Below are 21,380 nucleotides of genomic sequence, written 5' to 3' on the forward strand. Positions count from 1 at the left end.
GCTTTCCGGGGTCGTTCCAGCCCTGCCACCATCTTCTCTACCGGCACAGTGGTTGCGGGCTGAGCTCTTTGTAGACTTCAACGCTTTCCATTATGAGGTGCGTCAAGTCGTGACAGGAACAGACTTTTCAAAGGTGTTTGTTTTCAGCCTCATTCCTGCCATGAGGCTTCTTTTCTGCTTTTTAAAGAATATTTAAAGCACTGGGACCGTTTTTGCCACGGCGCTTTAATAGGATTTGCGGCTGTGAATGTGCTATAATAGAATTTACAGCTGTGCTGAAGTATCCCCTCTCTTAAAATAAGATTGCAGCTCCGTGATTCAGGAGAACGTGCCTCCCACCAGCTGCTTTAGCTGGAGCTGTGGATGCTCTGGATCCGGAGGAGGATACGAGCAATCCCAGAATGTTTGTGTGTGGCTCACTAGGAAGCACAATCCCGTACTTGGGGTCTGGAAGTATCAACAAGCCTGTTTGGGTCTTTTTGCTGTGCTGGGGACTCACTTTCTGCTCTCTCCTGCAGTTTTTAACCTGCCAGGTTTTTTTTCTCCATCAGTGCAATGGGAATAGGCAAACCTCAGCGTGTCTTTAGGCCGTCAGGTGATGGGTTTGGGGGGGTCTGTGGTCACTGCCGGAGCGGGAAGGTGGCAGGTGAGGGCAATAGGAGGCGGGGCCAAGCGGGTGATTGGCAGCGCCGGGTGAAGGGCAGGACCAGTCAGGATGAAGGGCGTGGTTAAATGAGTGCGTGGCCACGCGGGGCAAGGGGCGGAGCCAGAGGAATGAGTGGCAGCGAGGGGAGGGACCAATCATGGCAAAGAGGGCGTGGCCAGTCTGGCCGAGGGGCGGGGCCAGGCAGGGAGCGGACGGTGCGTTCGCAGCCATAGGGCTCGAGCGAGGGGCGGGGCCCGACGACGCGAGGGGGGCGTGGCCTGGAGAGAGGCCTGGCTTGTTCGTTGGGGGCGTGGTCTGCAATTGGGGCGTGGTCTGCTCTTTCCATACCGGAGGGGGCCGTCCATTTGTGGGCGTTGCCTGCCCATTTATGGCCATGCCCTGAGCATTGGAGGCGTCGCCAGACCGTACCGGCGCTCCGGTCTGTGCGGCGGTGCTGGTGGTGCCGGTGCAAAGGGGGCGGTCCCGGTGTATCTCGGGGCGGTGCGCGGCTTGGGGCGGTCCCGGTTCCGGGCGCGGCGGCGCCATGAAGGACTGCGAATACCGGCAGATCCCGCCGGGGGTGGCGGCCCCGGGGCCGGGTGCGATCACCTCCCCGCCGCCCCCCGCCGCCGCCCCGCCTCGGCCCGGTGCCACCCGCGGGCCCCGCCGCAAGTGGGAGGTGTTCCCGGGCCGCACCCGGTTCTGCTGCGGCGGGCGGCTCCTGCTGGCCCGGCACAGCGGTGTCTTCGCCCTCACCCTCGGGCTCATCGTGGGCACCAGCGGCCTCTTCTTCGCCTTCGAGTGAGTGCGGGGCTGGGCCCCCCCGGGGTCGGGATGCTCCGCAGCGCCGGGGCCGTTCCCAGCCCCGAGCCCCGAGCCCCTTTCCCGGTGGGGGAAGGCGGGGGGGAGCTGGGAACCCCCCCGCGCCGTGGTGGTGGGAGGGGGTGGGATGGGGACCCCTCTGTACCCCCTGTGTGCCCCCCGAAGGACCCTCCATGTCATCCCGGGACCCCCTTTATCCGTCCTTTCCCCCAGGGATCCACCGCTCTCCCATCTCCCACCATAGAAGGTACCCCCTTCTGTTTCCCTCATCCCTTGTGAAGAGATCCCCTGCTGTCCCCCCGAGAGACCCCCACTGTCCCCCCCTCCCCTGGGGACCCTCCCACTATCCCTCCATTTCCCCCAAGAGACCCTCTGCTATCCCCCTCAAGGGACATCCCCTGTCCCCCCAAGGTGACCACCTTCTTCCCCCCAAGGGACCCCCCTACTATCCCCTCTCCTGCCCCCCGAGAACTCCCCCTTCTCCCTCCCTTCTCCTACCCCCAGTTGCCCCCCAGCCCCACTTTGTGGCAGTCACTGCCTCCCCTCTGCCTGCCCTGAGGTGGGTTTATACGGAGGGCAGAGGCCTTGTTTGCTCCTCCTGGCTTGGGGAAGGGATTTAACATCCCCCCCAGGATCCCCCCCCAGGTCTCTAAGTTCCCCTCAGTCTCCCCTCCTGCTTCCAAGAACCGGTCTGGAATGGCAGCCAGGAACCCCCCCGGGCTGGTAGGGTTTGTCCATAGTGGAGGCAGGACTGGGGTTCCTGCTCGATGCTGAAACGTTTTTGGGTCCTGAGGAGCTCTGGAGCTTTGCCTTGTGGGGAGGAGGCAGCTGCTTCTCCCCCAGCCCCTTTTCCTTTGGGAAAGCTGGTCCAGGGGTGCTCCTGGCTTCTGCATCCCAAGGGAATGGAGAGCGAGAGCACCCCGTTATATCGCTAGAGGAGCTGGGGAAGGAGCACTGTTGGGTTTTGACACCTTGGAGGGTTCCTGCTGTCCCTCCTCTGCATTTCCATCTCGGGAGGGGAGTTCGATTTTCCTGCACAGAGCCGGGCGGGGGGGGTCACGCCTGCCTTTGGATCATGCCGTTATCTCTGGTCGTCTCAAAGCAAAGCTGCCCAATCCTAGAGGCGGGAGATGAAGGCGTTTGATCGGATTAGGGGCTCTGAGAAGTCAGAGGAGCTGATGGGGCAGGCAGTAGCGGAATCCCGACACGAAAACTCCTTTCTTAGTGCCCTCCGCACCCCTCTGAAAGCGATCTCTGCTGCATCTTAGAGATATGATGTAGTAGTGGACAGGTACGGTTGGAGTTGATGATCTCAAAAGTCTTTTCCAACCTTCTGAATCTATGACCTGGGCTGATGGGAGCAAGTTGTGCCTGGGGAGATTCCAATGGGATTCCAGAAGAATATTTTTGACCAGGAGAACAGTTAAACATCGCAATGCTCTCCCCGGGGAGGTGGTTGATTCCTCTGCACTGGACACATTGAAGGCTCAGCTGGCAGGGTGCTGGGCTGTCTCATTTAAACCATAGAACACCTGAAAAGGTTGGACCAGATCATCCTTGAGGTCCCTTCCAACCTGGCATTCTGCGATTCTTTGATCCAAACCCAACAGGAAGCGCGAGCACAGCAAGTGCTTTGTGCGGGGCCAGGCAGAGGACATCTGCCTTCCCCTCTCTCTTTGCCTACTCACTCTTTCTTGGTGGAAGATACCCTGGGGCTTTCCAAGTTGGTAATTTTAGCTGTGAGCTTCTCCTGCATGGGTTCCACTTTGCTGATGGACAGCAAACACCTCCTTGTGTATAATTTTAATGTGGTTTCTTCTTGCCTGATGGAGTAAAGTGAGGTCCAGAGATTCTCTCAGGAAAGGGGTGACCACAAGCTTGTGTCCTTTCCATCTGACCAAGGGGTCGGTGTTGGGCTTTGGCTGAAGGGCTTTTGTTGCTCCGTGGCTGCTTTGTTCTGGACAGCTGAGCTTGGGAGTTGAAACAAAAGTTACTTAATCCTCTCAATGGGCCTCGCGGCGTTACTGAGGAGCAGCTCGGCCGTCTGTGCTCGGCTCTGGGTGCTTATCGGTGCTCAGAATAGCAAATCCCTCTGCGGACTGGGAGACAGGAGGGGTCCTCAGCCCTGTACCACGCAAAGAGGTTCCTGGGCCATCTTCACCAGTCATGCTGCCAGTAACGGAGCTGCCCTGGCGTGGGGTGTGATCCCACCACTCGCCATCCGTGGCAAACCAGCCCCAGGTCACAATACAGTGAGCCCAGGCGCGGGTATCATCTGCAGAGGTCCCTGGTGGCTTGGCACAGCAGTACCAGCACTGGAAAGCATCCTCATCCAAACATCTGGCGCACCGTGAAGGGCACACAAGCATCCAGAGACAGCGAAGCAGGTGGGATCGAAGCCAAGTTCTCTCTCAGCTTCGCGTGTTGGAGCAAATGGGATTGTGTTTGCGCTGGTTTTGATCCCTGCTTGGCTTGGGGTGTTTCTGCAGGTGCTCTTGATGCTGTTGTGGAAGGTGGCCAGGCTTTGGGGCAGCTGACTGGCTTCTGAAACACAATTCTAGGACTTCAGAAGGGCAAAGAGGTTGTGTACAGGGGTTGTACTGCCGTCCTTGTGCCGAAGACGTTGTCTTCCGGGTGCTTTTTGTATCAGGAATGGTGTGGCTGGCAGGAGCAGGAAAGGAAGCGTTCCCCTGGGCTTGGCACTGGCGAAGCTGCACCTCAAAATTTGGGTTCAGTTTTGGGCCCCTCAGTCCAATAAAGACCTTGAGGGGCTGGAGCGCATCCCGAGGAGGGAACGGAGCTGGGGAAGGGTCTGCAGCCCAGGGGTTATGAGGAGTAGCTGAGGGACTTGGGGCTGTTTAGGCCAAAGAAGAGGATTCTGAGGGGAGACCTCATCACGCTCTGCAGCTCCTGAAAGGAGGTTGGAGCCAGGTGGGTGCTGGGCTCTGCTCCCAAGTAACAAATGATATGATGAAAAGAAATGCTTTCAAGTTGCTCCAGGGAAAGTTTATATTGGGTATCAGGAGAAATTTCTTCACTGGCAGAGTGGTGAAGCCCTGACAGAGGCTGCCCAGGGCAGTGGTGGAATCTCCATCCCTGGAGGGGTTCAAGACCTCTGTAGATGTGGCACTTTGTGACGTGGTTTAGCAGACACCGTGGGGCTGGGCTGATGGTTGGATGGCTCAGAGGCCTTTTCCAGTATTAAGGATTCTGAGATTTTGCTCCAGTGTTTCCTGAGGTGGCTCTTGCTAAGACCTTTCCAAAGGTCTCTGCAAAGCAGAGGTGCTTCATCCCCTCTCTCTGTGATAATTCAGTGTGTAGCATCGTCTCTGAGAGCCAGTTCTGGAGCGATGGTTGGTAAGGATGCCTTTTGTTTTTCTTTCACAGCTGCCCCTTCCTCGCCAGCCACCTGACGCTGGCCATCCCCATCATTGCAGCCCTCCTCTTCTTCTTCGTCATCAGCTGCCTGCTCCAGACCAGCTTCAGAGACCCTGGGATCTTGCCCAGAGCCACCCCGAGTGAGGCCGCTGACCTGGAAAAGCGGATCGGTGAGACTTCTGTTCCCTCTTCTGTGTGTGAGGTGGTCTGTTCTTCTGTGTGTGTGCATGCCATGGACATTCTGGGCTCGGTGAGTCTCTGGAAAAGAGGCCGGAATCTCGGATCACGATGCTTGTCAGTGTCTGAAGAGTCCTGTTCTGCAAAATACAGGCGGTGAGGACGCAGGGTAGTTAATTTAGTCAGGATTTCTCTTGCCCTTGATCTTGCTGTACCACAAGGCTTTCTTTACTGTCACGGTCCCTAACAGAATGCTAATGCTTGTCCCTGTCTAAATCTGCTCTGTCACGCTCTTCTGGTGGTGGCCAAGAAGTCCTCTGATGCATCCCTGTGTATCCCGGATCTGTGGATGTGACCCATAGTGACAACTGCTTTAGCAGAGCTGATGTGAGCTTGAATCGCCCTGCTGAGGACAGTTGCAAAGAGATAATCCTCCATCTGACTCATAAAATGGTTTTCAAACATCCTCAGAGCGATTATTTCTGTTTCTATTTGTATGTGCTTGAAGCAGTAATCTGGCTGCAGATGCTGCCTGCTGTGCCAGCTGGGCCTGTGGATGTAACCCACTGACTCTCCTCTTAGCACGCTCGTGGTTGCGTATCTATTTTCAAAGCCTTCAGAGTTGGAAAGGTGCTCTTGTTTTCAAGAGTAACTCAAATAAAGGAGTCACCCCCCAAATGCAAATGTGATGCAGAGCTTTCCCAGCTTGTGCTTTGGCTGAGCAGAGGGAGTCTCCAGCTCCCTGTCCGCAGTGAATAATCAAGTGCCAACACACCCGGTGACAACTTCGTGTCCCTAAAAATGCTCAATGTTGACCTTGAGGAGGAGGAACCTTCTCGTTCTCCTGACAAACGCATGTCAGTTTTCCCTGACCTCTGCCTGGAACACAGACGTGCTGTGTCCTCCCCTGCTGGGATGGGAACGAGTCCCTGGAGCTTGGTGCTGCTGCGGTTACCCTGATTTCTGTAACCCGGACACTTAGAGCAGAGCAGGAACCACCCGTGCGTTTCCAGACGTTGTTGCCCCCTTGTGTTGCGCTCCCTTAGGCACACGCAGATGAGTTGGTGTTACTGGGCACTTGAACTCTGCTGCTTTTATGCTCACTATTTCTAAATGGCTTTATTTGCTTGAAGCGTTGGGCCGACAGCGCTTCCTCTTGGCATCGCAGCAGCATTGCTATTGAGCAGAGAAGGGAAAGACCCCAATAACGCTGCAAGGAGCTGACTGGAGTTCCTGGCTGCCCACCCTGCAACGACTCCTGGAGGCTGAGCTGCCTCTGAGCTTCTGATTAGAATCAAGAGAGCCCGTGCCAATGCCGTCCCCTGCCAGGAAGCCGCTCGGGGTGATGCGGGGCTGGTGCCGGTTTGACCGTTCCTTCTCGCCCTTGCAGACAGCATGGGGACCTCTACTTACCGCCCGCCAGCCCGCACGATGGAAGTGGTCATCAACAAGTATGTGGTGAAACTCAAGTACTGCTACACGTGCAAAATGTTCCGTCCTCCGCGCACCTCACACTGCAGCGTCTGCGACAACTGTGTGGGTAAGCTGGAAAGCGGGAAGGTGCTGTGTCTCGTGTGTGTGGCCTGTTCTGTTCCTGGACAGATTGCTTTTGGTTCTTCTGAAGGGAGATACTGAGCAGTCTTTCTTCTTGCTGCTGCAAATGAAAGCGACACCAATGCAGTGGGTCGTTGTCCAAGACTCCGTGTCTCTGCTTTCTCCGTTTCTGGGAGGATTGCGCCATGAATTACTGAGTTCAGTTCTGGAGTCCTCAGGACGGGAAGGACTTGGATCTGTTGGAGTGAGTCCATAGGAGGCCATGGAGATGATCCAAGGGCTGGAGCCCCTCCCGTACAAGGACAGGCTGAGAGAGTTGCGGTTGTTCCGCCTGGAGAAAGGAAGGCTGTGGGGAGACCTTAGAGCAGCTTCCAGTCCCAAAAGGGGCTCCAGGAAAGCTGGGGAGAGGTTATGGATCAGAGAGGGCAGGGAGAGGACGAAGAGGAATGGTTTTTGGCCTGAAAGAGGGGAGATTGAGATGAGATCTTTGGAAGAAATGTTTTGCTGTAAGGGTGGGGAGGCCCTGGCCCAGGTTGCCCAGAGCAGCGGTGGCTGCCCCATCCCTGGAGGGGTTCAAGGCCAGGTTGGATGAGGCTTGGAGCAGCCTGAGGGGGTGGAACTGGATGGGCTTCGAGGTGCTTTCCAACCCAAACCTTTCTATGATTCCATGAAATGTGTTTGAAGGCCCACCAAATGCAAGGTTTGGTGCAGGCTCCTCGTTGTCTGTGACCTTGGTGTTGCCAGGCTGGTAGAGCTACCAGCACAGATGCTGGTTGAGCTCTTCTGTGTCCTCTCCCCATCCTCTCAGAGTGTGGTGGGAATGACCAAAGACGTGAAGAAAAGTCTCTGATGGCTCCACGCAGGCCTGGAGTGGGCAAGGAGGTTCCCAGTGCAGCAACTGGAAGCAGCAGCAGGTTTTCTTGTTATTCAGGGACACACCTGGAGCATATATTCCTTTTGTGGCTGCTCCTGGTCACGCACCATGTGGATGCAGAGAGTTAAGCTGTCGGCCGGGGCAGCCTGCGGAGCAACTGACCCCCAAGCAGTCAACAGGACCCCAAAGTTCTGGTTAAGAGGAGGAGTTTGGGAGTTGCTGAGTATTATGTGTTTGGGGTAGCTGTGGGCGGCTGTGGCTGCTCCTGACGCTGGAACAGCTCACTGGAAAGCTGTGGTGGAGCTGTCTCAGGGTGCAGGGCTGCTCTTGCGTGGCGTGTGATGCTTTTTGCTTGCACCGGTGTCCCCCACAGCACAGTTACTGCAGTTCTGTTAGTCTGAAATGCAACCCTTTCCTTATCAGGCAGTCGGGAGGGTTTCCAGATATACTGCGCCTGCCCCAGGTTCCCAGGCGGTTTCTGTGGTTTTCAAGGCATATCTTTGTAGCTTTGACAATTATTTTCTGCCCCGAGGAAGGTGGGGGGAGCTGACATGGAGAAAGGGTGCAGTGATGCTGTGTGCACACGCCCAGCGCTGTCAGGTACTGGAAAAACTGCCACACTGTCCCTGCTGGCTTTCAGTTTTAGTAATGGGAGATGTCAGCAGTCACAAGGCTCGTCGTTAATGCAGGGTTTGATGAGAGGAAAGGTTTGGCTTTGATGATTGAATGCAAACAGGCTAGCAGTGCTCCACTGAAACTTAGAATGGTTTGGGTTGGAAGGGACCTCAAAGCTCATCCAGTTCCAACCCCTGCCGTGGGCAGGGACACCTCCCACTGGATCAGGGGCTCCAAACCCCATCCAACCTGGCCTTAAACAGCTCCAGGGATGGGGCAGCCACCACTGCTCTGGGTAACCTGTTCCAGGGCCTCCCCACCCTCACAGCAAAACATTTCTTCTTAAGATCACATCTCAGTCTCCTTTCTTTCAGCTGAAAATCATTCCTTCTTGTCCTGTCCCTGCCCTCCCTGATGAAGAGCCCCTCATAAGCCTTTCTGTAGGCTCCCTTCCGCAACTTCTTGCTACTGCATTACTGCAGGATGGTTCTGGTCTTGGGCTGGTGGAGGGAAGCTGGATTTGTTTGGGTTTCAGAGCTCAGCAGGGTTTACTCTGTTACGGAATCCGAGGCAGCAGGAGCCCTCACCATGTCCGTTTTGTTTCAGAGAGGTTTGACCACCACTGCCCCTGGGTGGGCAACTGCGTGGGGAAGCGCAACTACCGCTACTTCTACGCCTTCATCCTCTCCCTCTCCTTCCTGACAGCCTTCATCTTTGCTTGTGTTGTCACCCATCTCACCTTGCGTAAGTACAGCCACGTGTTTTGCATTCCTGGACCACGAGCAACTTAGGGTAGCACCAGGGCACTGTTCCAGTTCGACAGAGCGTGGGAAGGGTTGGGGTGGTTTACACCAGGCTTTTCGGTGCAGGTTGCCTGAATAAACAGGGTCTCAGACTGCAGGGAAGCCCAGAACCAGCCTGCACCTCCAGATCCATATGGAGCACAGAGGGGTGTCTGCGTGCTCGGGAGCGATGTATTGGCTGGAGATGCGAGGCCGCCTGGTAGGGTGTCATTCACCAGCAACGGAGCTGGGGAAGGGTCCAGAGAACAAGGGTTGTGAGGAGCAGCAACCTGGGACTGTTTAGGTTGGAGAAGATGAGGCTGAGGGGAGACCTCATCGCTCTCTGCAGCTCCTGGAAATGAGGTTGTGGTGAGGTGGGTGCTGGGCTCTTCTCCCAAATAACCAGTGATGGGATGAGAGGAAACGGCCTCAAGTTGCACCAGGGGAGGTTTTGACAAGATATTAGGAAAAAATTCTTTGCTGAAAGACCGGTGAAGTTCTGGCAGATGCTGCCCAGGGCACTGATGGAGTCTCCACAGAATCACAGAATAGTTTGGGTTGGAAGGTACCTTAAAGATCATCCAGTTCCAACCCCCCTGCCATGGGGGGGGACCTTAAAGATCATCCAGTTCCAACCTCCCACTGGCTCAGGCTGCCCAAGGCCCATCCAACCTGGCCTTGAACACCTCCAGGGATGGGGCAGCCACAGCTTCCCTGTGCAACCTGGGCCAGTGTCTCACCACTCTCATGGTAATTAAATTCTTCCTAACGTCCAGTCTAAATCTGCCCCTCTCCAGTTTATACCCATTCCCCCTTGTTGTATCACCACAAGCCTTTATGAACAGCCCCTCCCCAGCTTTCTTGTAGCTCCTTCAGGTACTGGAAGGTCGCTCTAAGGTCTCCTCAGAGCCTTTTCCTCTCCAGGCTGAACAAGCCCAACTCGCTTTGCCTGTCCTCGGATGAAAGGTGCTCCAGCCCTCCGATCATCTTTGTAGCCCTCCTCTAGATCTGTTCCAACAGCTCCATTTCTTTCTTATTTTGAGGATTCCAGTACTGGACACAATATTCCAGATTAGGTCTCACCAGAGAGGAACAGAGGGGCAGAATCCCCTGCCTCTCCCTGCTGGCCACACTTCTTTTGATGTAGCTCAGGACATGATTGGTTTCTGGGCTGAGAGCGCACATCGCTGGCTCATGTCAAGCATCTCGTCAACCAGCACCCCAAGTCCTTCTCCTCGGGGCTGCTCTCAATCACACCATCCCCCATTCTGTACTGAAAACAGGTATCGCCCCAACCCAGGTGTAGGACCTTGCTCTTGGCCTTGCTGAACCTCAAGAGGTTCTCGCAGCCCCACTTCTCCAACCTGTCCAGGTCCCTTTGGATGACATCGCGTCCTTCCTGTGTGGTAACTACACCACTCAGCTTGGTGTCATCTGCAAACTTGCTGAGGGTGCACTCAATCTCACTGTCAATATCATTGATAAATTGAACAGCACCGGTCCCAGTACGGACCCCTGAGGGACACCACTCATCATGGATCTCCATCTGAACTTCGAGCCATTGGCCACTACTCTTTGAATACAACCATCCAACTAGTTTCTTATCCACAGCACTTTCCACCCATCAAATCCATATCTCTCCAATTTAGAGAGAAGGATATTGTGGGGAACCATTTCAAAGGCTTTACAGAAGTCCAGACAGATCACATCCGTTGCTTTACCCATGTCCACTGCTGCGGTTACCCCATCATAGAAAGCCACTAAGTTGGTCAGACAGGACTTGCCCCTGGTGAAGCCATGCTGGCTGCCTTTAATCACCTCCTCATCCTCCATGTGCTTTAGCGTAGCTTCTAGGAGGATCTGTTCCATGATCTTTCCAGGCACAGAGGTGAGGCTGACAGGTCGGTAGTTCTCAGGGTCATCCTTTTTACCCTTTGTGAATAAAAATTGTGCCCATTTTTAAATTCTTCACATTCTATCCCTTTTCTGAGACAGAGGGCAACACTTCTCCTTCTTGGTCTATCCCTTCTGAACAGCCTGTAGCTGTTGATAGCCACATTCCAGTCATGGGATTCATCTCACCATGTTTCTGTGATGGCAACTAGATCATAGCTTTCTAGTAGCACAGTAGCTTCCAGCTCCTCCTGCCTGTAATCACGGTGCCATGTAGGCCATTCCATTATCAGAAAACATAAAGTTATTGTGGTGACACCAGCCACGGAGCCAGGTATGACACCAGCCACTGGACTCATCTGAGCTGTGCCCTGGAGGGTTCAAAAAGCGTGTAGATGTGGCATTTTGGGACATGATTTAACAAGGATGGTGGGGCTGGGCTGATTGTTGGACTGGATGAACTTAGAGGTCTATTCCAGCCTTGATGATTCTGTGATTCCTTGTCCTGTTTACTTTGCAGGCTCTCAGAGAGATGGATTCCTCATCACGCTGAAGACGACACCTGCAAGATATCCTTCTGATGGATGCCACCAGCTGCTCTGTGGCGAGTGCTGATGTGGCAGCACTAACTGTGTTGCAAAGAGCTACAAGGAGCTCATCGTAGGGTTGCCCTCATTTACCTCCCACAACTTAATTTAGTCCCCCAGCTGGGGCAGGCGGGCATTTCTCCATCTGTAGGCTGCTAACATCCCAGAGTGAGAAGACCTTTAGTTCACCACCAGGGACTGAGGGTGGGTGAGAAGCTTGTTTCCCGGTTTGCGAGTTTACATGGAAAGGGAAGCAATGGAAAGAGGCTGTGCCTTGGGGGATGCCTGCAGAATGGCGTGAGGAATGGGAAGGAACTGGGGTGATGTGATCCTCCCAAAGCAGCCCTCTGCCTCTCCTTGCAGGAGGACATTGTTCCTCAAGACTTTCCTTGACTTTGATTTCACTGTGCTGGAGCTGGTGATTTGTTTTTTCTCGGTCTGGTCTATTTTAGGCCTCTCAGGTTTTCACACTTACTTAGTCGCCTCCAACCTGACAACAAACGAAGACGTAAGTACCTTATCTTTGTCCTTCTGCGGGGCTGGTCCTGCCTCTCAGCAGAGGTGGAGTTTGGTGGGGATCCGTGGCTGCCTGCCTTGGTGTAGTGTCTCGGTAATGAAAGCTGCCTGGGATAATCCACTGCAAACCACCCATTCCCGTAGTGTTTGGGCTGCAGTTTCAGGTCACTGCGTGGGGGGAAAGCTGCCCATAGCAGCAGGGCAGCGTGCCACTGCGAGCTGCTGGGCAGGGTCAGGCTGTGGGTGTCATGCTTTGCAATGTTAGAAAGGTCACGTGTAGGTTTTTTCCAGTCTATGTTTGGCTTTGCTTGAAATCAGGAGTTCTGACACTAAAAAAAAAAGGAAAGCTGACCCCAGAGATTTATTTGGGTGTTAACCTGAGCCGCGGGTGATCTTAATTCAGCATCCTGTGTAACCACAGGCTTCCTCTGAGACCCTGGGCAAGTCCCTTTGTCTTTATCGGTTCCTCATGTCTAAAAGGCAAATGATGCACAGACAGCTGACGAGGTTTACCGTAAAGTCTGGGGTGCCTGCAGCCTCCAAAGGCCAAATGAGTTCCCTAAGCAGAGCAGATTGGACGGAAAAGCAGGATCTGTCTGATCCTCAGAATCAAAATTCACCCTTCTGGCCAGAAATTCCTGTAATCCTTGCTGGGAGCTGCCAGACCTGCAGAAGTTGGGTTTGCATCCCTTTTTAGTTTGCTTTTTTTTTTTTCCCCTCTGTTTTCCTCTCCACCTCTCTGTTCTGTTCAAAGATGTTGGCAGATGGCACAAGGCCACATCAGTGAAGGTGGAGAGGAGATTGAGATGAGGTCTCAGGGAGAAATGTTTTGCTGTGAGGGTGGGGAGGCCCTGGAACAGGTTGCCCAGAGCAGTGGTGGCTGCCCCATCCCTGGAGGGGTTCCAGGCCAGGTTGGATGGGGCTTGGAGCCCCTCATCCAGTGGGAAGTGTCCCTGCCCATGGCAGGGGGTGGAACTGGAGGAGCTTTGAGGTCCCTTCCAGCCCAAACCATTCCATGATCCTGTGATTCTAAGCTGATGGAGAACATGGAGAGCGAGGTGCGTGTCCTCTCTGGCCACGTTGCCCGTGTTGCCAGCCTCGTGCTGCGACCGGGGAGGGGATGTAAAAACAAAAGGAGGAAATGTGAGGGTAGATGGTTCGCTGCAGGTGGGGCTGAGGCCGGGGACAGCATTTGCCCACTCACATGTGCCAACGCTTGGTACAACCGGGGTTTCGAATTCAAAGTCGCAATGGCAGCTGCTGAGGGTGGGGAGGGATGAGATTGTTTCCTTCTCTTGCTGCGTGGCCTGGGAATCCCCGTGCTGTTTGCTCGGCCTGAGGAGCGCAGCAGGGACCATGAGCTGGAGCCCCATTCTGCTGAGCGCTCAGCCTAGCACAGAACCAGGGCAGAAGGAGGAGGGGGAGGAGGCTGGGGTTGAAGACGGTGACAATTTGCTGTGGAGGACACAGCTTCAGAGCTGCAAGGCTGAACCTTGGCTGAGGCAGGTGCAGCGCATTGCTGTCTCTTCTGGCTGCCGGCTGTGCTGCTTGTTAAAGCAAACAGCAGGAGGACGTTTGCAGTCAGACAAGCCTTTACTTCTTGAGCAGGGTGTTGAACCGAGTCCGTTATCGTCTAATTATTTGCTGTCATGTCTTTCCTATCTTAATCTGCCTGTATCCTTTCCCTTTCAGATCAAAGGGTCCTGGTCGAATAAGAGAGGCTCAGAGTTTGCCAATCCCTACAGCCATAAAAGTATCCTCACAAACTGCTGTGCAGTGCTGTGTGGACCATTCCATCCCAGGTAAGAGCTTTTGACGTCCACAGCATCGGGAATTGCATCCTGCTTGGTGAGAGGGGCCTTAGAAAGGAGGGGTTTGTGAGGAGGCTTTGTCACCCCAAACATGTAAACTGTGGTGATGCTGAGGAAACGAGTTTCTCTGCAGAGAGCAGCTGAAGACGCATGGAAGTAGGAGGTGTAAGTTTTGCTCCTCCTTTTGAGTCTGATGAGTTCAGGACATAGAATCATGGAATGTTTTGGGTTGGAAGGGACCTCAAAGCCCATCCAGTTCCACCTCCTGCCATGGGCAGGGACACCTCCCACTGGATCCAGTTGCTCCAAGCCCCATCCAACCTGGCCTGGAACACCTCCAGGGACCAACAGCCACCACTTCTTGGGGCAACCTGGGCCAGGGTCACTTGGAATTGCTTCATGGAGCTTGCAGATGAAATGCATCCTGCAGCTCAGTAGGGCTAGAATGACAGCACCAAAGGACTGAGCAGCAGACAGTAAGTTCCAGTAGGGGCCGTGTTTCTTAGCATGTGTGTTTCCTCCTTTATGCTGAGGATCCAGCACCGTTCAAGCAGCCAGCAGAGATCCACGCTGAGCAGCCCAGGCACACAGGGTTCTAACAGCACTTAGATTACCTGAAATAGTCATCCTACAAAATGCTCTTAACTGTGAGTTAAAACAGTTAGTAGTCTGGCAGATGTAGGGAAGCGTTGAGCCAAAGCACAGGTGCCTGCAGCACAGGATTGCTGCTTTGTCACCAGAGGGTGCAGTTGGGCAGAGCCTGGCTCTGCACGCTGGAGTGGAGTGCTCAGCCTGTCGAGGGCTTCTGGGCATCCTCCAGACAAGTTTGTTCACTGGATCCTATTTGGATTTATGCAGAGAATCCCAGAGATGCTAACTTGGAGTAACACAGCAGCTGGGAAAGTTGTCTGAGGCCGGGCAGCTGCAGTCAAACAGTTCACACTTACATCTGGCTCCACTCTTTGAAGTGCCACCAAGCTTTTTGTTGGATTCAGAGGTCCAGAAATGCCAGTCGGAGACAGTAAATCTGTGGATTCAGAGAGCTGAGCTGTGTGCTGGAAGGATGTGGGGAAAATGGTGCTTTACTCCAGTTCTTTGACAGGCTGAGACAGTTGGACTTGTTCAGCCTGGAGAAGAGAAGGCTCAGAGGAGACCTTATAGTGACCTTCCAGTACCTGAAGGGGCTCCAGGAAAGCTGGAGAGGGGCTATTCATAAAGGCTTGTGGGGACAGGATGAGGGGGAACGGGTATAAACTGGAGAGGGGCAGATTTAGTCTTGATATAAGGAAGGATTTCTTCACCATGAGAGTGGTAAGACACTGGCCCAGGTTGCTCGGGGAAGTTGTTGTGGCTGCCCCATCGCTGGAGGTGTTCAAGGCCAGGTTGGATGGGGCTTGGAGCAAGCTGATCCGGTGGGAGGTGTCCCTGCCCATGGCAGGGGGGTTGGAACTGGCTGGGCTTAGAGGTCCCTTCCAATCCAAACTATTCTATGATTCTATGATTCTTTCCTCATTCATGTTGGTTTTCTGTTGTCAGGCCCTTTTGCCAGTTCCAATTTGGGTTTGTGGTGACCCAAAGCTTTAACTCCTAAAGGCTGTTTGGTGGCTGGTGTGATAAGTTTGTGGTTTGTCTGATGGGCAGGAAGCCGTGTTGTCCAACAGGCTCCTGCCGACGCTTTGGTTAGCGATTCCCACAAGGACAGCCCTTGCTCTGAGCTCCTGTCTTTGTGGAGTCTCCGTGTCCTTACCTCCTCTCCCTTTGCTCCCTTTCCTTTGTGTTTTCCAGTTTGATAGACAGAAGAGGATTTATCCAGCCAGATGTCGGGACCCCGTCCAGTCCTAAGAGCGATATCCCTTCCTTTGGAGCCAAAACCGACACCAGCATGGTAGGAGGCATTCCTTAACAGTGCTGTGATGTAGCCCAGTGCCTGCGGTGCCTGCACCTCGATCCAGCCAGTACTGTCCCCTCTCACCATCTCCCCAGCCTCAGGCAGGACAGCCCTGTGATGCAGAGCTGCCAAAGACTCAGTTGAGCCATACGTTACCTTTTTTTATGTTATTTATTTATTATTTTGTGTTTACTTGTCTCACTGTGATGTGGCCTATCTGGACTCTGGACTGATAGTGCCCAACAAGCGTGTGAGACCCACAGCTTCACGCGGTTCCTGTTGCACCTGGGAAGCAAACAGGGCTGAGGAGCCATCAGACCTCTGAGCCTGGAGTGTGGCTGCTCCAGGGCATCAGGGTTTCCTGCCTGGAGAAATGTGATTGGGGCTGGCAAACAGTTCCCACCCTGAGCTGGGCTGTCACTCCTCATCTTCTGGGCTAACGGAGGCACGAGTTCCCTGGTATCCCTGTTTTCTCCATGAACACCTCTTGCTCCTCTGTGCCAACGTGGAAGGGCTGGTTTGTCTCTTAATGGCTGGGGTTTCACCTCAGCTGCTGCCACAGCAGCTTTCTTTGCTCAGAAGCTGCTGTGCCTTGCTAAGTTGGGGCTGTTCACCTGGGAGGACTCTGGCTCCTGGTAGTTGAGGAAGCTGGCTGATGTCCCAGCTGCTGCCGATCCTGTTTTCTGGCTCATCGCTGAAGGAGTGCTGAAAAAACTCTGGGTGTTTTGGCCCTGGCAGTCAGTAAGAGAATGTTTGCAGCAAGGACATGAGTTAGGCTGACTCTCCTTTTAACAGGGAAGAAGAAACACGCAGTGTTCTGCACCTCTCGTAAGGAGATGCTGGTTGGCAAGGCTACAGTTCTAACATTTGGGAACTTTATCCTGCCAGGAAAGTCTGGTTATGTCCCGTCCATAGGAGACCAAAAGGGAACAGGAAAGGGGATGAATTCTTGAGGGTCCCAGTTTTTTTGTGTGGAGCTTCCCAGAGGAAGCAGTGAGCAGGTGCTGCTCTCTGGTAACCTCACCTTGTGCTCTTGCTTTGGGTTTCTGGCTGGCAGGGTTATTCCCAGCACCTCAGCAGCGATTCCCGTGTGCCTGAGCACATCCATGAGCATCATTCCGGGTTTGCAGAGGCACAGGAGAGCCAGGCTGCGCTTACTGACACTGAAGTGTGCCTGGAAAGGAGTCACAGACCTTGTTAGCAATACTTGAATCATATTATTAAAAGCTGCTGGATATTTTTGCACAATTTATAGGTTTTTTTTCTCTGTGGAACATTTTTCTATCCAGAGCAGGGAGCAGAGTGTGGTAGCTCCAGGGCAGAGGCTTGCAGCGTTCTGTGCCGAGCTGTTTGCTCAGGTTTCTGGGGGTCAGAGACAGGGATTTCAGCCTCAGGCAGAGGCAGCACTGCCAGGATCAGCCTTTCCCCTCTAAATTCACCAGCCTTGTGCTTTGCACGCTGTGAGGGACTGCACCAGCCTGCATGCAGCTTCGTGCCACAGCCTTTACATTTCGGGCTGGCTGCACAGAGATCTCGATGCGTGGTTGCTGTGGCCACAGCTCTGCCTTCACCTCTGCGATGAGCCGAGGTGAGAACGCAGAGGCTTTGGAATTTTTACCAGCTCTGGGCAGCTGTCTGGAGAGGCTCCTGGTGCAGCTTCGTGCCATCCCATGCACCTGGAGAGGCCGTCCTGCCCTTCTTTCCCCGTTTCTGCCGCAGGGATGTCCCCAGAGGGGCTTGTCCGTGCCTTTGAGGAGCCTTATTGCTGCCTTCCAGGGGCAGGCGAGGGGCTGGAGCGAGCAGAGCCGTGCCGAGAGGGTCTGGTGCTGGGGAATGAGGAGCAGTGCAGGATACCAGGGGCCAAACATCTTTCTGTTTTTATTTAAACCGTTTTCCTTTGTTACTCAACATAATAAAATTCTATTTTTAAAGAGTTAATTGTTTGGATTATTGTTTTGTTCCTGTAAGACAGAGAAGGACAGTGTTTAACACTTCTCAGGTGGCAGCTGGACTCATAGCTCAGCTCCTGCAGGATGGGGACCGTCAGGGATGCTTGGCAGCAGTTGGAGTGGCTGTGGCTCTTCTAAAACAAAGGGATTTTTCCATCCCACATCTCCAGGCAGGGTCTCATCCACTTGTCGATCCCCTTCCTGCAGAAGCCACCACCTCAGCATCCTTTCCCCACCCACCTCGCTCTGTCCAGGGCTGTGCCAGGCTCTGCAGTCCCCATGTCTGACCCAGCCCTCTCCAGCAGTACCAGCAGGTGTTGAGGTGCATCATCTCTGGTGTCTTCTCCAGGAGGATGCCTGCCAGGACTTTGCCATTTCCTGCACAGCCTGACGGGATTTGCCCCCTTCTTGGACGTTAGCCGTGCTTTCTGAGGGTTAGCTGGTAAGAGAGCGCTTTCTTCTCCCATCCCAAGCCACTCATCTCATCTCCAGTGCATGACCAGCTCCATGGAGCCCATCACCTCCAGTTGTGTTGACATCTGTGTGCCTCATACACCCCACCGGTATCCCACGAAGGGCAGCGTGGCTTGTGCCATCTCAATGCGGGACTGCATGGCAGAGGGGTTGCCCACAGCCTCTGCGAGAATAGTGTCCCCCAGCTTTGTGTTGGGGCTTGGGATGAGTTGGAATTGCCTTTTCTGTGTGTGTCTGCTCGTGAAACGGTGTGGCTGGGAGTTCCTGAAGCCCCCGGGCTTTGCAGGTTGGCACACTGTGGTGGTTTGTGCTCAGGAATTTGCTGGATGGAGCCCTGAAATGACTCAGAGATTCAGTGTTTGGAGCGAGTTGTGGCCCAAAGAGGAGCAGGAACCTGGAAAGGATTTCTAATCCCAGCCGTGACCCACCCTGTGGGCCAAGCAATCCCTCCTCTCCCTCCTGCTGTGTTTTCCTCTCTAACGCCAGGTTCCTTCTCTGCTGTGGTCACAGTAAGTTCCTTCCAAAGCACATTGTGAGGAAGCCCTGCTTCACTCCTGGGCTGTGAAGCTGCCCCTCTCCCTCCTGCAGCCCCCGTGAGCCCCTGCCTGCGGCGATGGAGCACGGCTGCCAGCGCTCTCCTTCTCTTCCCACCAAGCCTGGGTGCTTCAATCTTCCGGCTGCTCCTCGCTTGAGTATTTCTGGCACTAAACTTCTCTTTCTCTTCCTCTCCCTCATCACGCTGGGTCCACCCAGTACCAGGAGCCCTGGCTGCCCTCTGGAGCGCCCTGCAGGGAGCCAAGATGCCGTGGGCAACACCCAAACTACAGCCATGACCACCACGAGTGCCTCCGCTCTCCAGGGCTACGCGGCTGCACCTTCCTCTCTCCCACCACAAGAGATGAGGTGGGGAAAGCGGCTGTGCACAAGAAAAAGCTTTTCCATCCCTGCTCCAAGAGCCGGGATGGTTGTCCTGCGGGTTTAAAGCTCAAAGCCATACAGCTGTCCCACCTGAGTGCAATAAGTGGAGTTCCTGCTGTCTCCTGCTGCTGGACGGACTCGCCAACCAAGCTGAGACCGCCGGCGGCTCCCCGGAACCACCAGCTTTACCCAGTGAAGGTGTCTCCCCTCCCATAGATACTGGAAGATAGCGGATAGCATTCCAGCGGGCTTGCGAAACCAGCAGGCTTCCTGCCAGCGCCTTTACAGCCGAGCCGGTGGCATCACACACCGACCGCACCAGCCCCTCTCCGAGCCGTGTCCGTGCGCTGGAGGACTCTCCTCTGTGACAAGAGTTTGTGTGTGGTCAGAGTTTATCCTTGCGCCCCTGCCAGCACCCCCTTTCCTCTTTTGTCTTAGCGTGGCTCTGGTTTTAAGGGAAGGGGTTGAAGCCCTGCAGCACCTTGACCTGAGGCTGCAGCACAGGGTGGGTGCTCCGACACCCAGCACCGGATCCTCTCAGCATAGAGCCCAGTAGGATTCACCATCTATTTATGCCTTTTACTTTTGTAACAGAATAAAAATCTCTCCTATTTACTGTATGCCGGCGTCTGGCTGCTGCTCCACTGGCGGAGGGGAGCTGCTCGTGCCCGGGCTTGTCGGTGCTGTGCAGGGCGGAGGAGCCGAGCCGAGCGGCGAAGGGCTGCATCCCAGTGCCATCGGCTGTGCCGACCACAGGACCGGGAGCCAGGACCTCCCTAAACTTGGCCTTGAGGCAAGTCTCAGCCTTCCCTGGCTCTGTGCAATGGGGAAGGCTCGAGCCTCGCTGCCGGCGAAGGAGTGATGGCAGCATCGGTGGGACCTACGGTGCAGCGAGCACCCTTTGGTAAAGTTTATCGGAGTGCTGGGAGCCAGCAATGTCCTCGCAGAGCAGGGAGTGTCAGGCTTGGCCAGGTGAGCCTGGGGTGGCTGGGCAGGCTGGGAGCATCCTCCACGCTGCTGGGAATGGCTGGGAGCATCCTCCACGCTGCTGGGAATGGCTGGGAGCATCCTCTGCCTCCTGCCTGCCATCCCGGAGCTGCTCGAGCCCTCAATCCCTGCCTGCACATCGCTGCCTTGAATCACAGGATGGGAGATGTGTTGGTCTGGGCAGCATCCCTCAGGGTGGGGGTTTAAATTCAGGGCACCCACAGGCGCTCTGCGGGTGATGCTGCAGCTGAGCTCACCCGCAGCCTCCTCGCAGCGATCTGGGGCTCTTCCTTTAGCCGTGCGCTGCTTTGCACGGAACCGGTAGAGCAAAATGTTTGCGTAGGCTCCTCTCGGCCCATTGCAACCAACGTTTGGCAGCAGCTCAGCCCCGTTGGCAGGAGTTACCGGCAGGCGCCTGAGCACACCCCATCCAAAGTGGGGGATCCTGCCGGGGGGATCCCCACGGAGCAGAGCCGAGATGGATCAAAGACCTCGAGTGCAGCCAACCTGCGGCTTTGAGGTTGGGTCTAACAGCAAGTGCTTCACCAGGGGCTGAGGGATGCAGACCCCGACCACGTGCGGCTTCGTTGCTCAAAGCGCAGGATAATTCCCATTGGGAATTGCTGCCTGGCATTTTTATAAGGGAAAGAGGTGGTTTATAGAGGGTCGAGTGCATTGGGCTGCCCGTTTGGCCCCCTTCGTGAGGCTTTTGCGCTTGGTTCGCGCTCTACGGATCTGTTTTCCCCCTGCACCTCGTCCACCAGAGGGTGGGAGATGGGCAGAGCTTTCCTTTTCCTGACTCAGCAGGGCGTCATCTGCTTCCACGGTGGATCTGTAATCGCCGGTGAGGTGCTGCACGTGCTGCAGCTCCGGGATTGGGACAAAGAGGGGCTGGTAGAGCTCGACGTGTAACCTCCTCGCTGGGCAGGTGGACCCCAACCTCATCCTGTACCCAGGGGTTGGGCTGGGAGGGGTTGAACAACCCCAAATCCCTCTTGCCGGGGTGGGAAGGAGGCGATGTGCATCCTGAGGGTGTTTTTCTGGGCTGCAAAGCATCCATGGTCTTTCTCGCATCCTCCAGCATCCATCACCCCATCCTGGGGTGGGGGATCCAAGCGATGGCAGGGATGGGGCACTCCCAGCTGAGGTGGCACCGGGGATGAGTAAAGCAGAGAGTCACCATGATTGAAAAAAGAAACCTCCTTTTTGTCTTGGCCCGATGCCTCGAACACTCGCCCCACCCTACCCTTCCCGCACGGCTCCCGCACGGCAGATAACGCCAGGGCTTGGCGCGGGCCAAGGCTTCGCCACCGCGGCCAGGAGCTGCCGGTGCCCGGCGTGTGGCAACAAGCTCGAGCAGGTCGAGAGTGAAACTGCAGCGCAACACGAAGCACAGATCCTAATCGGGGAGGAGCGTTTCCAGCAGCAGCCCAGCACCCACAGTTGCATCGTGGCCAAAAAATCCCCCCAAAATTCAAAAGAAACCCACCTAAAACTCTTTGATTGCAG

General features: G+C 55.0%; 1 protein-coding gene across 6 annotated transcripts; it reads left to right on the forward strand.

The window, feature by feature from the left end:
- The first annotated feature begins 1,081 nt into the window (after positions 1-1,081).
- On the forward strand, positions 1,082-19,762 carry ZDHHC18 (zinc finger DHHC-type palmitoyltransferase 18). 6 transcript variants are annotated; one of them, XR_008453277.1, is made up of 10 exons: positions 1,082-1,447; positions 4,856-5,016; positions 6,414-6,563; positions 8,673-8,810; positions 11,262-11,310; positions 11,734-11,836; positions 13,537-13,646; positions 15,441-15,540; positions 17,842-17,934; positions 18,726-18,862. XR_008453277.1 is itself a non-coding variant. In XM_054086184.1 (10 exons), exons 1-10 carry the CDS (start codon positions 1,191-1,193, stop codon positions 19,119-19,121), a joined length of 1,233 nt encoding a protein of 410 aa, XP_053942159.1. In that variant the 5' UTR covers positions 1,082-1,190; the 3' UTR covers positions 19,122-19,762. The 6 variants fall into 6 exon arrangements, 5 of the variants coding, with proteins under 5 accessions (XP_053942159.1, XP_053942158.1, XP_053942161.1 ...); XM_054086184.1 differs by lacking the exon at positions 17,842-17,934 and adding an exon at positions 19,101-19,762 and having other exon boundaries at positions 18,726-18,869; XM_054086183.1 differs by lacking the exon at positions 17,842-17,934 and having other exon boundaries at positions 18,726-19,762.
- Positions 19,763-21,380: the final 1,618 nt, after the last annotated feature.

This window comes from Cuculus canorus, chromosome 22 (assembly GCF_017976375.1).
Source record: "Cuculus canorus isolate bCucCan1 chromosome 22, bCucCan1.pri, whole genome shotgun sequence".
NCBI lineage: Eukaryota > Metazoa > Chordata > Aves > Cuculiformes > Cuculidae > Cuculus > Cuculus canorus.

What these genes read in the sequence shown, in the direction of transcription:
- ZDHHC18 (XM_054086183.1), top strand. Translation starts at nt 1,191, where the DNA reads ATGAAGGACTGCGAATACCGGCAGATCCCGCCGGGGGTGGCGGCCCCG. An exon ending in TGTGGACCATTCCATCCCAG is followed by an intron (nt 13,647 to 15,440) that starts GTAAGAGCTTTT and finishes TGTGTTTTCCAG; the next exon opens with TTTGATAGACAGAAGAGGAT. An exon ending in CCAAAACCGACACCAGCATG is followed by an intron (nt 15,541 to 18,725) that starts GTAGGAGGCATT and finishes ACCCAGTACCAG; the next exon opens with GAGCCCTGGCTGCCCTCTGG.